The following is a 17,285-nucleotide window of genomic DNA, read 5'->3' on the forward strand; positions in this document are numbered from 1 at the left end:
GATGGAATGGTATCACAAGAATACTATAAAACTTATTCAAAAATATTGAAGAAGGTCGTAGAGCAAGCTAAAATGAATTCAAAGAGAGCATATATTGAACAATCTGGAAATAAAACCAAAGCCACCTGGACACTAATCAATAATGCAACAAAACAGGTAAAGAACACGAATACATTATTTAAGACATTTCCTAACAAAGATAAAAAAACCATTTTGAATGAGATGAATTTGAACTTTTTGAAACTCACTAAGAATGACAAACAAATAACCAATGAAGATTTGAACATAAGATCAAGTGATAGGAGCATTTTTCTGAGTCCTGTTTTAGAGCAAGAAATGTACAACTACATCATGCAGTTAAAGAATAAAAAATCAGTGGGATATGATGAGATTCCCATTGACCTATTAAAAATCAGTGCTCCATTATTGACAAAACCATTAACATATATAATCAATTTGATATTAGAAACAGGGAAATATCCACAAGTCCTTAAAGAAGCTTGGATAAAACCAATACACAAGAAGGGAGATATGAACAACTATGATAATTACCGACCAATATCTATTCTCTCTAATTTGAATAAGATTTTTGAGAGAATAATTTTTGATAAGATCATAAACTTTCTTGAGGCACAAAATATTTTGGTAGAACAACAATGTGGATACAGAAGGGGAAGATCAACAATAAATGCTATATATCAAGCTTTAAATTCAACCATAAAATCTTTAAACAGAAATAAAAAAACAGTGGCACTCTGTTTGGACCTATCAAAAGCCTTTGATAGAGTGAATCATGAGATATTGCTGAAAAAGATGGAGAAATATGGAATAAGAGGCGCTGCATTGAAGCTATTCAGATCATACCTAAAAAATAGAATTCAAAGGACGGTAGAAAAGGGAATAGATGGTACACAAATAATCTCTGATGCAATTCAAATAGAGAGAGGTGTTCCTCAGGGCTCGATACTAGGCCCACTACTGTACATAATCTACACCAATGATTTAATACAGGTCACAACAAATAATACTGTTAGTCCAAGAAAATGGCCAATGAAATACGAATTTTGAGGTTAAAACTTGAATTTTCGATATAAGTTACTTTGAAGCATCTAAAAACGAACTGTGAAAGGTTTTTTTAAATTCACCCCCGGGAAGGGGTGAAAAAAAATAAAAAAAGGGGTTTTTTTGAAATTTTGGGGAAATGGTAAGTGTTAGAAAAAAAAGTTTCGAATAAAAGTTGTAGAGCGTAACATTTTACATAAAAATGTTTTCACAACTTTTTTTCCTAAAATTGAAATTAACTGAGATATGGTAGCTAGAAGCTAGGGGATGATAACAGGAACTTTAAAAAATCATAAGTTGTTGAAAAATTGAAAAAACTCATAATTTTTTATTTAAATTACTTATATGATTATAAACTTTAATTCTAGAGAAAAATTTTTTTTTTTTAATTGTTTATAAAAAAGTTATAACGATTTAAAATTTTTATTTTCAAATTAAATCAACTTATATATATATATATTATATGCTAAAGCTCTTTCGATAGTACAAGAATCGAATAGTGAAGAATTAAAAAATGTTGTCGTTCGTCTTGGTGGCTTCCACCTGTTAATGTCATACCTGGGAGCAATCGGTTACATTATGTCTGAGAGTGGAATTGAAGATTTATGGACAACAGTCTATGCAGGTGATTCTGTAAAGAAAATGTTAACTGGTCATGCTTATGCTAGAGCGTTGCGAGCTCATATCATGTCGTTCACCGCACTTGGTATTATAATTTGTAGAAGCTTGAAACCTTCGGATGAATTCCAAGATTCTATTAAAAAGTTTTTCGGTACGTGGGATTCAGAACCTCCACTTCTAACAGATTGTGATGACGAACCAGTAATAACTGATATGTGCGAAAGATTTGTACAGCAACTGGCAGTGATGGAAAAAAATGGTCCAACATCTAAATTATGGATCCAGTATTTCAAAAGCATTATTATTGCATTGCAATTTTTAGAAGCGGAACGATTAGGCAATTGGGAACTACACTTACAAAGCGTCAAAGAGATGTTACCATTCTTCCATGCAAGTGGACATTATCCATATGCGAAATACGCTCAAATTTATTTGCAACAAATGGCTGACCTCGAGTTAATTATGGATCCAGGAGAATATGACGAATTCACGAAGGAAGGTTTTTTTACAATTCGTAGATCCGAAAAAGCATGGGCTGGAATTTGGTCAGACATGGTTATTGAACAGACCCTCAATCGTTTCTTCGGTACTGACTTGAAGCATGGAAGAGGTGTTACTTCCAGTGTTGTAACAAGATATTTAGTAGCAATGCCATCAGCATTCAATATCATGGAATGTTTAGAGACATATTGCAAGATTGAATCAAGCAACAGTGAACAACATGTTGATATTTCAAGAAGTAGAATCACAAAAGATGAAGTAGGAATTAAAAAATTTTTGTTTTGGCTTGATGAAAGAAATCCATTTGAGGTTAGAACTTCATTAGTATCACTCTCTACTGGAATCATAGGTGGACCAACAATTAATTGTCATAATGCAGTAGAAGTTGGATTGCAAGGTATAGCTACCATGGTTGGTAAAAATATTGATAACGTTTCTTTGTCTAACGCGTTCAAAGTGAAAACACTTGCAAATGCGAAAAGTGGTATGCATATTGGCGATGATTTTGTTGCTGTCGACTCATTCTTGTTAATTCAGAGAATATCAGTATTTTTTCATGGCAATGTTGAAGAAACACGCAATGCATTGAAGTACGAGTTGTCACCGTTTCCTCTGAGCTTATTCGACGAACATGGATTAATGAGAAAAACACCAAAATCAGAATTGTATAACGTTTTCCAGCCATACATTCAATCGCCTGCCTTAATATCTGGATCTGGATCAATTTTTGTAATTGATGGTGGCTGGCTTCTGCATAGCTATGTTTGGCCGCATGGAAAGAAATACTCAGACATTTGTAACCTTTACTACTCTTATCTTATTGAAAATTTTGGATCTAACGTGACAGTCATATTCGACGGCTACTCGAAGGAAACAATAGGAATTAAGTCCTACGAAAGATATCGCAGAAAAGAAAAATGTGTTGCTGCAGATGTTGAGATTTCTGAAGATAATCTCGTGACCTTGACCCAAAAGAAGTTCCTGTCCAATATTGCAAATAAGAAACAATTTGTAAACTTACTGAGTAATAATCTTCAAAACCGTGGTATTAGCACGAATATAGCTTCAGAAGACGCGGATCTTTTAATTGTCAAAACTGCAATCGATTTAAAAAGAAGAAGAAATCAATCCGTGACGATAGTTGGTAATGATATTGACTTACTTATCATTTTGATTTCACTTGTCTCTGACGAAGAGGTAATATACTTTTATAAAATGACACCAGGAAAACAAGCTAATGTTATTTATTCTACGGAATACGATAAAAATTTGAAGCCTTTTTTGCTTTTTGCGCATGCATTTGCAGGTTGCGACACTACAAGTGCAATTTTTAAAAAAGGAAAAAAAAGTATAATATCTTTATTGAAAAAAAAACCTGATTTGCAAGCTCTAATTTCTGTTTTCTATGAGTCTAATCGTTCAATTGAGGAATTATACGCAGTATCTGAAAAAATTATATTCCATCCCTATGGTCAAAGTATTACAGATGAACTGACACTTGGTGAATTAAGATATAGGATATTTTCATCATCGGCTGCTGCTTTTAAAAAAGAAGTTATCTTAGCTTCTTTACCACCGACTGAATCAGCCCTACGAGAACATACAAAACGAGTGTATTATCAAATTCAACAGTGGTTAGGCAACAATCTAAATCCGGACGATTGGGGTTGGAGAAGAACCTTATTTATGATGATACCTATCATGTCAAACGCGGAACCAGCACCAAAGGAGTTAATAGATAAAGTAAGTTACAATTCACACCAACTTATCTTATTTTAGTGTTATCCAATAGTAATAATAAATTATTCATTTTGCATTTTATTTTAACAGGTTTCTTGTAGCTGTAAAACGAATTGTTTATCAGTTCGATGTGGTTGCAAAAAAAGTGGTTTAAAATGCAATAAATTTTGTAAAAGTTGCCAAGGCCAAAGCTGTGATAACGCTTCTGCAAGATCGTTTAATCTTGAGGATGATGAAAATGAAGATAAAGAAGATGAAGAAAGAGATGATAGTGATGATGAAAATGATGATGATGGAAATGTTTATGAGGATGAAAATGATGGTGAAGAAGAAACTACTGTCGAAGACGGAGAACAAGAAAATGAAGCTATATGTACAGGACGTAAAACTGTTAAAAACACTCGTTCAAAAGTATCCACACAAAAGGTATAATATCAATCAAATAAAATTCTTCTTTAGTTAATTTTTACGCTATGGACGATAATTTTTTTCTTGTATTCTTCACAGATTTTTTGTGGTTGTAGAACCAATTGTGCATCAGCAAGATGTAGTTGTAGAAAAAGTTCTCTCAAATGTAATGAATTATGCAAGTTTTGTCATGGTGATACATGCAATAACAGTATAAATGCAGGCGTTGATACCAATGAAGATAGTGAATATGAGACACATACAAAAGCTAACGATAAAGACGAAGAAACACCTACTGAAGAAGAAAACGAAGGAAGCTCAACTGTTAGAGACAGCAGTCCACTTGATGAAATTTATATTAACTTTGAAAAATTTTAATATAATTTTTGGAATTGCAAAATCTATATTTTTTTATTTATTATATAATTAGAGAATCAATTACTCTTAGGAAGTTTCTTCAAATTTTTTTAATTGTAATACAATTTTGTAATCTATTAAAAAAAAAAAATATTTTCATCAGTTAAAGTTGATTTAATTTGAAAATAAAAATTTTAAATTGTTATAACTTTTTTATAAACAATTAAAAAAAAAAAAATTTTCTCTAGAATTAAAGTTTATAATCATATAAGTAATTTTTTTTCTGTCTTCTTTTTCTGTCTTCCTTCTCAATGCTTTTCTCAATCAACTTTTTTAATCCTCTCTCTTTCACTGAAACAACAGTGTCGGTGTCATTGATCAAAACTGTGTCACAAATACTGCATAATGCTTGTTGATCCATGTTGAAATTTCAACCTATATAAACAAGAAAAGTACAAAATTAATTCATTATCAACTAATCTAGGTAGATACTTCAACAATAGTATTTAAAAAATTAAATAATATAAAATGATTGATGGTGATTTTTATAACAAAGTAAATAAAAAGCATGTGTTTATGTTTTGACCATGCGGTTTCTCAATATAAAATTGAACATCACTTAAATAATTACCTTTTCCAAATTAACAGCACTAATCAATTCACTCAAAACAAATGGAGAATATTGTAAACACACAGAGATCAATTCACTCAAAACAAATGGAGAATATTGTAAACACACAGAGAACAACTGGCGCATTGAGAACAACTGACGCATGCGCATGAGGTACCGAAGTCGGTAGTGAAAGCAAATGGCCGCCACACAATATCTTTCACCAGGTAAATTATTTTATATCTGCTTGAAAAGAACAGGTAAAAATTAAATTTCAACGCGTATGGTCAATTTCTTAAAATATTAATCTATTAAAAAAAATATATATATATTTTCATCAGTTAAAGTTGATTTAATTTGAAAATAAAAATTTTAAATTGTTATAACTTTTTTATAAACAATTAAAAAAAAAAATTTTTCTCTAGAATTAAAGTTTATAATCATATAAGTAATTTAAAAAAAAAATTATAAGTTTTTTCAATTTTTCAACAACTTATGATTTTTTAAAGTTCCTGTTATCATCCCCTAGCTTCTAGCTACCATATCTCAGTTAATTTCAATTTTAGGAAAAAAAGTTGTGAGAACATTTCTATGTAAAATTTTACGCTCTACAACTTTTATTCGAAACTTTTTTTTCTAACACTTACCATTTCCCCAAAATTTCAAAAAAACCCCTTTTTTTATTTTTTTTCACCCCTTCCCGGGGGTGAATTTAAAAAAACCTTTCACAGTTCGTTTTTAGATGCTTCAAAGTAACTTATATCGAAAATTCAAGTTTTAACCTCAAAATTCGTATTTCATTGGCCATTTTCTTGGACTACTATTCGGAAAGGGAAATGTATTCATCCAAACTTTTATTCGATCATTAGGAATGATATGAGAAACATGGAAGATATTTCTAGGGTAAAAACAATATAAATTTTCTTCCTGGGCATGTAGTTTTTGTTAGGGATTACAATCAAAGCCATCCTGCGTTATAGTCCAAGAAAATGGCCAATGAAATACGAATTTTGAGGTTAAAACTTGAATTTTCGATATAAGTTACTTTGAAGCATCTAAAAACGAACTGTGAAAGGTTTTTTTAAATTCACCCCCGGGAAGGGGTGAAAAAAAATAAAAAAAGGGGTTTTTTTGAAATTTTGGGGAAATGGTAAGTGTTAGAAAAAAAAGTTTCGAATAAAAGTTGTAGAGCGTAAAATTTTACATAGAAATGTTCTCACAACTTTTTTTCCTAAAATTGAAATTAACTGAGATATGGTAGCTAGAAGCTAGGGGATGATAACAGGAACTTTAAAAAATCATAAGTTGTTGAAAAATTGAAAAAACTTATAATTTTTTTTTTAAATTACTTATATGATTATAAACTTTAATTCTAGAGAAAAATTTTTTTTTTTAATTGTTTATAAAAAAGTTATAACAATTTAAAATTTTTATTTTCAAATTAAATCAACTTTAACTGATGAAAATATATATATATTTTTTTTAATAGATTAATATTTTAAGAAATTGACCATACGCGTTGAAATTTAATTTTTACCTGTTCTTTTCAAGCAGATATAAAATAATTTACCTGGTGAAAGATATTGTGTGGCGGCCATTTGCTTTCACTACCGACTTCGGTACCTCATGCGCATGCGTCAGTTGTTCTCAATGCGCCAGTTGTTCTCTGTGTGTTTACAATATTCTCCATTTGTTTTGAGTGAATTGATCTCTGTGTGTTTACAATATTCTCCATTTGTTTTGAGTGAATTGATTAGTGCTGTTAATTTGGAAAAGGTAATTATTTAAGTGATGTTCAATTTTATATTGAGAAACCGCATGGTCAAAACATAAACACATGCTTTTTATTTACTTTGTTATAAAAATCACCATCAATCATTTTATATTATTTAATTTTTTAAATACTATTGTTGAAGTATCTACCTAGATTAGTTGATAATGAATTAATTTTGTACTTTTCTTGTTTATATAGGTTGAAATTTCAACATGGATCAACAAGCATTATGCAGTATTTGTGACACAGTTTTGATCAATGACACCGACACTGTTGTTTCAGTGAAAGAGAGAGGATTAAAAAAGTTGATTGAGAAAAGCATTGAGAAGGAAGACAGAAAAAGAAGACAGAAAAAAAATTACTTATATGATTATAAACTTTAATTCTAGAGAAAATTTTTTTTTTTTTAATTGTTTATAAAAAAGTTATAACAATTTAAAATTTTTATTTTCAAATTAAATCAACTTTAACTGATGAAAATATTTTTTTTTTTAATAGATTACAAAATTGTATTACAATTAAAAAAATTTGAAGAAACTTCCTAAGAGTAATTGATTCTCTAATTATATAATAAATAAAAAAATATAGATTTTGCAATTCCAAAAATTATATTAAAATTTTTCAAAGTTAATATAAATTTCATCAAGTGGACTGCTGTCTCTAACAGTTGAGCTTCCTTCGTTTTCTTCTTCAGTAGGTGTTTCTTCGTCTTTATCGTTAGCTTTTGTATGTGTCTCATATTCACTATCTTCATTGGTATCAACGCCTGCATTTATACTGTTATTGCATGTATCACCATGACAAAACTTGCATAATTCATTACATTTGAGAGAACTTTTTCTACAACTACATCTTGCTGATGCACAATTGGTTCTACAACCACAAAAAATCTGTGAAGAATACAAGAAAAAAATTATCGTCCATAGCGTAAAAATTAACTAAAGAAGAATTTTATTTGATTGATATTATACCTTTTGTGTGGATACTTTTGAACGAGTGTTTTTAACAGTTTTACGTCCTGTACATATAGCTTCATTTTCTTGTTCTCCGTCTTCGACAGTAGTTTCTTCTTCACCATCATTTTCATCCTCATAAACATTTCCATCATCATCATTTTCATCATCACTATCATCTCTTTCTTCATCTTCTTTATCTTCATTTTCATCATCCTCAAGATTAAACGATCTTGCAGAAGCGTTATCACAGCTTTGGCCTTGGCAACTTTTACAAAATTTATTGCATTTTAAACCACTTTTTTTGCAACCACATCGAGCTGATAAACAATTCGTTTTACAGCTACAAGAAACCTGTTAAAATAAAATGCAAAATGAATAATTTATTATTACTATTGGATAACACTAAAATAAGATAAGTTGGTGTGAATTGTAACTTACTTTATCTATTAACTCCTTTGGTGCTGGTTCCGCGTTTGACATGATAGGTATCATCATAAATAAGGTTCTTCTCCAACCCCAATCGTCCGGATTTAGATTGTTGCCTAACCACTGTTGAATTTGATAATACACTCGTTTTGTATGTTCTCGTAGGGCTGATTCAGTCGGTGGTAAAGAAGCTAAGATAACTTCTTTTTTAAAAGCAGCAGCCGATGATGAAAATATCCTATATCTTAATTCACCAAGTGTCAGTTCATCTGTAATACTTTGACCATAGGGATGGAATATAATTTTTTCAGATACTGCGTATAATTCCTCAATTGAACGATTAGACTCATAGAAAACAGAAATTAGAGCTTGCAAATCAGGTTTTTTTTTCAATAAAGATATTATACTTTTTTTTCCTTTTTTAAAAATTGCACTTGTAGTGTCGCAACCTGCAAATGCATGCGCAAAAAGCAAAAAAGGCTTCAAATTTTTATCGTATTCCGTAGAATAAATAACATTAGCTTGTTTTCCTGGTGTCATTTTATAAAAGTATATTACCTCTTCGTCAGAGACAAGTGAAATCAAAATGATAAGTAAGTCAATATCATTACCAACTATCGTCACGGATTGATTTCTTCTTCTTTTTAAATCGATTGCAGTTTTGACAATTAAAAGATCCGCGTCTTCTGAAGCTATATTCGTGCTAATACCACGGTTTTGAAGATTATTACTCAGTAAGTTTACAAATTGTTTCTTATTTGCAATATTGGACAGGAACTTCTTTTGGGTCAAGGTCACGAGATTATCTTCAGAAATCTCAACATCTGCAGCAACACATTTTTCTTTTCTGCGATATCTTTCGTAGGACTTAATTCCTATTGTTTCCTTCGAGTAGCCGTCGAATATGACTGTCACGTTAGATCCAAAATTTTCAATAAGATAAGAGTAGTAAAGGTTACAAATGTCTGAGTATTTCTTTCCATGCGGCCAAACATAGCTATGCAGAAGCCAGCCACCATCAATTACAAAAATTGATCCAGATCCAGATATTAAGGCAGGCGATTGAATGTATGGCTGGAAAACGTTATACAATTCTGATTTTGGTGTTTTTCTCATTAATCCATGTTCGTCGAATAAGCTCAGAGGAAACGGTGACAACTCGTACTTCAATGCATTGCGTGTTTCTTCAACATTGCCATGAAAAAATACTGATATTCTCTGAATTAACAAGAATGAGTCGACAGCAACAAAATCATCGCCAATATGCATACCACTTTTCGCATTTGCAAGTGTTTTCACTTTGAACGCGTTAGACAAAGAAACGTTATCAATATTTTTACCAACCATGGTAGCTATACCTTGCAATCCAACTTCTACTGCATTATGACAATTAATTGTTGGTCCACCTATGATTCCAGTAGAGAGTGATACTAATGAAGTTCTAACCTCAAATGGATTTCTTTCATCAAGCCAAAACAAAAATTTTTTAATTCCTACTTCATCTTTTGTGATTCTACTTCTTGAAATATCAACATGTTGTTCACTGTTGCTTGATTCAATCTTGCAATATGTCTCTAAACATTCCATGATATTGAATGCTGATGGCATTGCTACTAAATATCTTGTTACAACACTGGAAGTAACACCTCTTCCATGCTTCAAGTCAGTACCGAAGAAACGATTGAGGGTCTGTTCAATAACTATGTCTGACCAAATTCCAGCCCATGCTTTTTCGGATCTACGAATTGTAAAAAAACCTTCCTTCGTGAATTCGTCATATTCTCCTGGATCCATAATTAACTCGAGGTCAGCCATTTGTTGCAAATAAATTTGAGCGTATTTCGCATATGGATAATGTCCACTTGCATGGAAGAATGGTAACATCTCTTTGACGCTTTGTAAGTGTAGTTCCCAATTGCCTAATCGTTCCGCTTCTAAAAATTGCAATGCAATAATAATGCTTTTGAAATACTGGATCCATAATTTAGATGTTGGACCATTTTTTTCCATCACTGCCAGTTGCTGTACAAATCTTTCGCACATATCAGTTATTACTGGTTCGTCATCACAATCTGTTAGAAGTGGAGGTTCTGAATCCCACGTACCGAAAAACTTTTTAATAGAATCTTGGAATTCATCCGAAGGTTTCAAGCTTCTACAAATTATAATACCAAGTGCGGTGAACGACATGATATGAGCTCGCAACGCTCTAGCATAAGCATGACCAGTTAACATTTTCTTTACAGAATCACCTGCATAGACTGTTGTCCATAAATCTTCAATTCCACTCTCAGACATAATGTAACCGATTGCTCCCAGGTATGACATTAACAGGTGGAAGCCACCAAGACGAACGACAACATTTTTTAATTCTTCACTATTCGATTCTTGTACTATCGAAAGAGCTTTAGCATATAATATATATATATATATAAGTTGATTTAATTTGAAAATAAAAATTTTAAATCGTTATAACTTTTTTATAAACAATTAAAAAAAAAAAATTTTTCTCTAGAATTAAAGTTTATAATCATATAAGTAATTTAAATAAAAAATTATGAGTTTTTTCAATTTTTCAACAACTTATGATTTTTTAAAGTTCCTGTTATCATCCCCTAGCTTCTAGCTACCATATCTCAGTTAATTTCAATTTTAGGAAAAAAAGTTGTGAAAACATTTTTATGTAAAATGTTACGCTCTACAACTTTTATTCGAAACTTTTTTTTCTAACACTTACCATTTCCCCAAAATTTCAAAAAAACCCCTTTTTTTATTTTTTTTCACCCCTTCCCGGGGGTGAATTTAAAAAAACCTTTCACAGTTCGTTTTTAGATGCTTCAAAGTAACTTATATCGAAAATTCAAGTTTTAACCTCAAAATTCGTATTTCATTGGCCATTTTCTTGGACTATGTAATGTTTGCTGATGATGTTTCGGTGATTTGTTCAGGTACCACTGCTTTTGAATGTAGAACTCGTTTGCAGGAGGACTTAAAGAACATGGATGAATGGTTTGTAAACAATGACCTTGAAATAAACGTCAATAAAACAAAGGTGATTTTATTCAGAGATTGGAGCCAACAGGATGCTTTGAATGTTACTTATAAAAATAAATATATTGCAGCTGAAGAGTCCATATCATTCTTAGGGGTGTACATTGATCAGAACCTAAATTGGAGGTCACAAATCGAACATGTGGCCACAGGCCTAGCAAGATATTGCTATGCATTGAGAACGATTGGTATTGAAGCGGCACTGACAGCATACCATGCCTATGTGCAGTCCAGACTTAGGTATGGAATAATCTTTTGGGCGAATTCGGTTGAAGTTGATAGAATCTTCATTCTTCAAAAAAGATGTTTAAGAAGTATTTTTAGATTGAGACCTGATGAGTCATGTAAAGGTGTTTTTATTGCTTATAAAATTCTAACTTTGTACAGTTTATACATATATGAAAGCGTAATGTATATAATCAATAATTATAATGATTTTAAATCTTTCCAATTAAAACATGAATATAATACTAGGGGCAAGACCTATTTAAGTGTTGAAAAACCAAAACGCACATATATACAGAAAAATGTTACCCATTCTATACTAACAATCTGGAATAAATTACCTCAATATTTTAAAAGTAGGCATATTGTACAACAAAAGAAATCGTTAAAAAAATTTTTGCTTCGAAAATGTTATTATAGTGTTAAAGAATTCATGGATGATGAAGATTTAAATGAACTTTAGAGTAATTAATTATTAGATAGTGTTAAGGATTTTTAGGATAGGTTGTAGCTCAAAGTTAAATAGTAGTAGGTTATAGGTTTTTTTTGAATTTGTTGTTGTAACGTGATTCACATCTGTAAGATATAATGGATCAAATAAAGTTAATCTATCTATCTATCTATAACGATTTTAGTAGAGAGATTGAATTTTTACGGTTTTTTCCAAAAATTTCGAATTCAAATTTCTCCTAAACTATGGGGACTACGGAAAATAGGTAAGCAGAGTTGGTATTGGCAGTTCATGATTATTCGAATTCTACTCACGAATGACAATATTTGAGTCGAAGAATTTTCTCGAATTTTCTCGAATTTTCCTTACCCCGGACCTTGAAAAATTGTAAAAAATTAAAAGTTCCTTCTTGATAATAATATACCTCTTTTTCTATTGATCTGGTCACGTAGATCACGAAAGTTTTTATTTGAGGGGTTTGCGACGAATAGTTTAGGAGATATAACGATTTTTGTAGAGAGATTGAATTTTTACGGTTTTTTCCAAAAATTTCGAATTCAAATTTCTCCTAAACTATGGGGACTACGGAAAATCGGTAAGCAGAGTTGGTATTGGCAGTTCATGGTTACTCTTTCCTACTCTCGCCTGACAATATTTGAGTCGAAAAATTTTCTCGAATTTTCTCGAATTTTCCTTACCCCGGAACTTAAAAAATTGTAAAAAATTGAAAGTTCCTTCTTGGTAATAATATACCTCTTTTTCTATTGATCTGGTCATGTAGATCACGAAAGTTTTTATTTGAGGAGTCTGCGACGAATAGTTTAGGAGATATAACGAGTTTTATAGAGAGATTGAATTTTCTCGAATTTTCCTAACCCCGGACCTTGAAAAATTGTAAAAAATTGAAGGATCTTTCTTGGTGATAAAATACCTCTTTTTCTATTGATCTGTTCACGTAGATCACGAAAGTTTTATTTGAGGGGTCTGCGACGAATAGTTTAGGAGATATAACGATTTTTGTAGAGAGATTGAATTTTCTCGAATTTTCCTTACCCCGGACCTTAAAAAATTGTAAAAAATTAAAAGTTCCTTCTTGGTGATAATATACCTCTTTTTCTATTGATCTGTTCACGTAGATCACGAAAGTTTTTAAATGAGGGGTCTGCGACGAATAGTTTAGGAGATATAACGATTTTTATAGAGAGATTGAATTTTTACGGTTTTTTCCAAAAATTTCGACTTCAAATTTCTCCTAAACTATGGGGACTACGGAAAATCGGTAAGCAGAGTTGGTATTGGCAGTTCATGATTATTCGAATTCCACTCACGAATGACAATATTTGAGTCGAAGAATTTTCTCGAATTTTCCTTACCCCGGACCTTAAAAAATTGTAAAAAATTAAAAGTTCCTTCTTGGTAATAATATACCTCTTTTTCTATTGATCTGGCCACGTAGATCACGAAAGTTTTTATTTGAGGGGTTTGCGACGAATAGTTTAGGAGATATAACGATTTTTGTAGAGAGATTGAATTTTTACGGTTTTTTCCAAAAATTTCGAATTCGAATTTCTCCTAAACTATGGGGACTACGGAAAATCGGTAAGAAGAGTTGGTATTGGCAGTTCATGGTTATTCGAATCCCACTCTCGCCTGACAATATTTGAGTCGAAAAATTTTCTCGAATTTTCCTTACCCCGGACCTTAAAAAATTGTAAAAAATTAAAAGTTCCTTCTTGGTAATAATATACTTTTTTTTCTATTGATCTGGTCACGTAGATCACGAAAGTTTTTATTTGAGGGGTTTGCGACGAATAGTTTAGCAGATATAACGATTTTTGTAGAGAGATTGAATTTTTACGGTTTTTTCCAAAAATTTCGAATTCAAATTTCTCCTAAACTATAGGGACTACGGAAAATCGGTGAGCAGAGTTGGTATTGGCAGTTCATGGTTATTCGAATCCCACTCTCGCCTGACAATATTTGAGTCGAAAAATTTTCTCGAATTTTCCTTACCCCGGACCTTAAAAAATTGTAAAAAATCAAAAGTTCCTTCTTGGTAATAATATACCTCTTTTTCTATTGATCTGGTCATGTAGATCACGAAAGTTTTTATTTGAGGAGTCTGCGACGAATAGTTTAGGAGATATAACGATTTTTATAGAGAGATTGAATTTTCTCGAATTTTCCTTACCCCGGACCTTGAAAAATTGTAAAAAATTAAAAGATCTTTCTTGGTAATAAAATACCTCTTTTTCTATTGATCTGTTCACGTAGATCACGAAAGTTTTTATTTGAGGGGTCTGCGACGAATAGTTCAGGAGATAAAACGATTTTTGTAGAGAGATTGAATTTTCTCGAATTTTCCTTACCCCGGACCTTAAAAAATTTTAAAAAATTAAAAGTTCCTTCTTGGTGATAATATACCTCTTTTTCTATTGATCTGTTCACGTAGATCACGAAAGTTTATATATGAGGGGTCTGCGACGAATAGTTTAGGAGATATAACGATTTTTATAGAGAGATTGAATTTTTACGGTTTTTTCCAAAAATTTCGACTTCAAATTTCTCCTAAACTATGGGGACTACGGAATATCGGTAAGCAGAGTTGGTATTGGCAGTTCATGATTATTCGAATTCCACTCACGAATGACAATATTTGAGTCGAAGAATTTTCTCGAATTTTCCTTACCCCGGACCTTAAAAAATTGTAAAAAATTAAAAGTTCCTTCTTGGTAATAATATACCTCTTTTTCTATTGATCTGGTCATGTAGATCACGAAAGTTTTTATTTGAGGAGTCTGCGACGAATAGTTTAGGAGATATAACGATTTTTATAGAGAGATTGAATTTTCTCGAATTTTCCTTACCGCGGACCTTGAAAAATTGTAAAAAATTAAAAGATCTTTCTTGGTAATAAAATACCTCTTTTTCTAATGATCAGTTCACGTAGATCACGAAAGTTTTTATTTGAGGGTTCTGCGACGAATAGTTTAGGAGATATAACGATTTTTGTAGAGAGATTGAATTTTCTCGAATTTTCCTTACCCCGGACCTTAAAAAATTGTAAAAAATTAAAAGTTCCTTCTTGGTGATAATATACCTCTTTTTCTATTGATCTGTTCACGTAGATCACGAAAGTTTTTATATGAGGGGTCTCCGACGAATAGTTTAGGAGATATAACGATTTTTATAGAGAGATTGAATTTTTACGGTTTTTTCCAAAAATTTCGACTTCAAATTTCTCCTAAACTATGGGGACTACGGAAAATCGGTAAGCAGAGTTGGTATTGGCAATTCATGATTATTCGAATTCCACTCACGAATGACAATATTTGAGTCGAAGAATTTTCTCGAATTTTCTCGAATTTTCCTTACCCCGGACCTTAAAAAATTGTAAAAAATTAAAAGTTCCTTCTTGGTAATAATATACCTCTTTTTCTATTGATCTGGTCACGTAGATCACGAAAGTTTTTATTTGAGGGGTTTGCGACGAATAGTTTAGGAGATATAACGATTTTTGTAGAGAGATTGAATTTTTACGGTTTTTTCCAAAAATTTCGAATTCAAATTTCTCCTAAACTATGGGGACTACGGAAAATCGGTAAGCAGAGTTGGTATTGGCAGTTCATGGTTATTCGAATCCCACTCTCGCCTGACAATATTTGATTCGAAAAATTTTCTCGAATTTTCTCGAATTTTCCTTACCCCGGACCTTAAAAAATTGTAAAAAATTAAAAGTTCCTTCTTGGTAAGAATATACTTTTTTTTCTATTGATCTGGTCATGTAGATCACGAAAGTTTTTATTTGAGGAGTCTGCGACGAATAGTTTAGGAGATATAACGATTTTTATAGAGAGATTGAATTTTCTCGAATTTTCCTTACCCCGGACCTTGAAAAATTGTAAAAATTTAAAAGATCTTTCTTGGTAATAAAATACCTCTTTTTCTATTGATCTGTTCACGTAGATCACGAAAGTTTTTATTTGAGGGGTCTGCGACGAATAGTTTAGGAGATATAACGATTTTTGTAGAGAGATTGAATTTTCTCGAATTTTCCTTACCCCGGACCTTAAAAAATTGTAAAAAATTAAAAGTTCCTTCTTGGTAATAATATACCTCTTTTTCTATTGATCTGGTCACGTAAATCACGAAAGTTTTTATTTGAGGGGTTTGCGACGAATAGTTTAGGAGATATAACGATTTTTGTAGAGAGATTGAATTTTTACGGTTTTTTCCAAAAATTTCGAATTCAAATTTCTCCTAAACTATGGGGACTACGGAAAATCGGTAAGCAGAGTTGGTATTGGCAGTTCATGGTTATTCGAATCCCACTCTCGCCTGACAATATTTGAGTCGAAAAATTTTCTCGAATTTTCTCGAATTTTCCTTACCCCGGACCTTGAGAAATTGTAAAAAATTGAAAGATCTTTCTTGGTAATAAAATACCTCTTTTTCTATTGATCTGTTCACGTAGATCACGAAAGTTTTTATTTGAGGGGTCTGCGACGAATAGTTTAGGAGATATAACGATTTTTGTAGAGATATTGAATTTTCTCGAATTTTCCTTAACCCGGACCTTAAAAAATTGTAAAAAATTAAAAGTTCCTTCTTGGTGATAATATACCTCTTTTTCTATTGATCTGTTCACGTAGATCACGAAAGTTTTTATGAGAGGTCTGCGACGAATAGTTTAGGAGATATAACGATTTTTCTAGAGAGATTGAATTTTTACGGCTTTTTCCAAAAATTTCGACTTCAAATTTCTCCTAAACTATGGGGACTACGGAAAATCGGTAAGCAGAGTTGGTATTGGCAGTTCATGATTATTCGAATTCCACTCACGAATGACAATATTTGAGTCGAAGAATTTTCTCGAATTTTTCTTACCCCGGACCTTGAAAAATTGTAAAAAATTAAAAGTTCCTTCTTGGTAATAATATACCTCTTTTTCTATTGATCTGGTCACGTAGATCACGAAAGTTTTTATTTGAGGGGTTTGCGACGAATAGTTTAGGAGATATAACGATTTTTTTAGAGAGATTGAATTTTTACGGTTTTTTCCAGAAATTTCGAATTCAAATTTCTCCTAAACTATGGGGACTA

General features: G+C 31.6%; 2 protein-coding genes across 4 annotated transcripts; one reads left to right on the top strand and one right to left on the bottom strand.

Annotated features, from left to right (window-relative positions):
• The first annotated feature begins 4,056 nt into the window (after positions 1-4,056).
• LOC123680665 lies at positions 4,057-4,841 on the top strand. Of its 2 annotated transcripts, none has more exons than XR_006747550.1 (2): positions 4,057-4,350; positions 4,432-4,841. XR_006747550.1 is itself a non-coding variant. In XM_045618671.1 (2 exons), exons 1-2 carry the CDS (start codon positions 4,154-4,156, stop codon positions 4,708-4,710), a joined length of 459 nt encoding a protein of 152 aa, XP_045474627.1. In that variant the 5' UTR covers positions 4,057-4,153; the 3' UTR covers positions 4,711-4,841. The 2 variants fall into 2 exon arrangements, 1 of the variants encoding a protein (XP_045474627.1); XM_045618671.1 differs by having other exon boundaries at positions 4,449-4,841.
• Positions 4,842-7,563: 2,722 nt separating this feature from the next.
• LOC123680663 lies at positions 7,564-10,868 on the bottom strand. Of its 2 annotated transcripts, none has more exons than XM_045618668.1 (3): positions 8,468-10,868; positions 8,045-8,380; positions 7,564-7,963 (listed from the first exon to the last, which is right to left on the bottom strand). In XM_045618668.1, exons 1-3 carry the CDS (start codon positions 10,781-10,783, stop codon positions 7,685-7,687), a joined length of 2,931 nt encoding a protein of 976 aa, XP_045474624.1. In that variant the 5' UTR covers positions 10,784-10,868; the 3' UTR covers positions 7,564-7,684. The 2 variants fall into 2 exon arrangements, with proteins under 2 accessions (XP_045474624.1, XP_045474625.1); XM_045618669.1 differs by having other exon boundaries at positions 7,769-7,946.
• Between the last annotated feature and the right edge of the window lie 6,417 nt (positions 10,869-17,285).

The sequence above is a fragment of the Harmonia axyridis genome, chromosome 5, assembly GCF_914767665.1.
Source record: "Harmonia axyridis chromosome 5, icHarAxyr1.1, whole genome shotgun sequence".
Classification (NCBI taxonomy): Eukaryota; Metazoa; Arthropoda; class Insecta; order Coleoptera; family Coccinellidae; genus Harmonia; species Harmonia axyridis.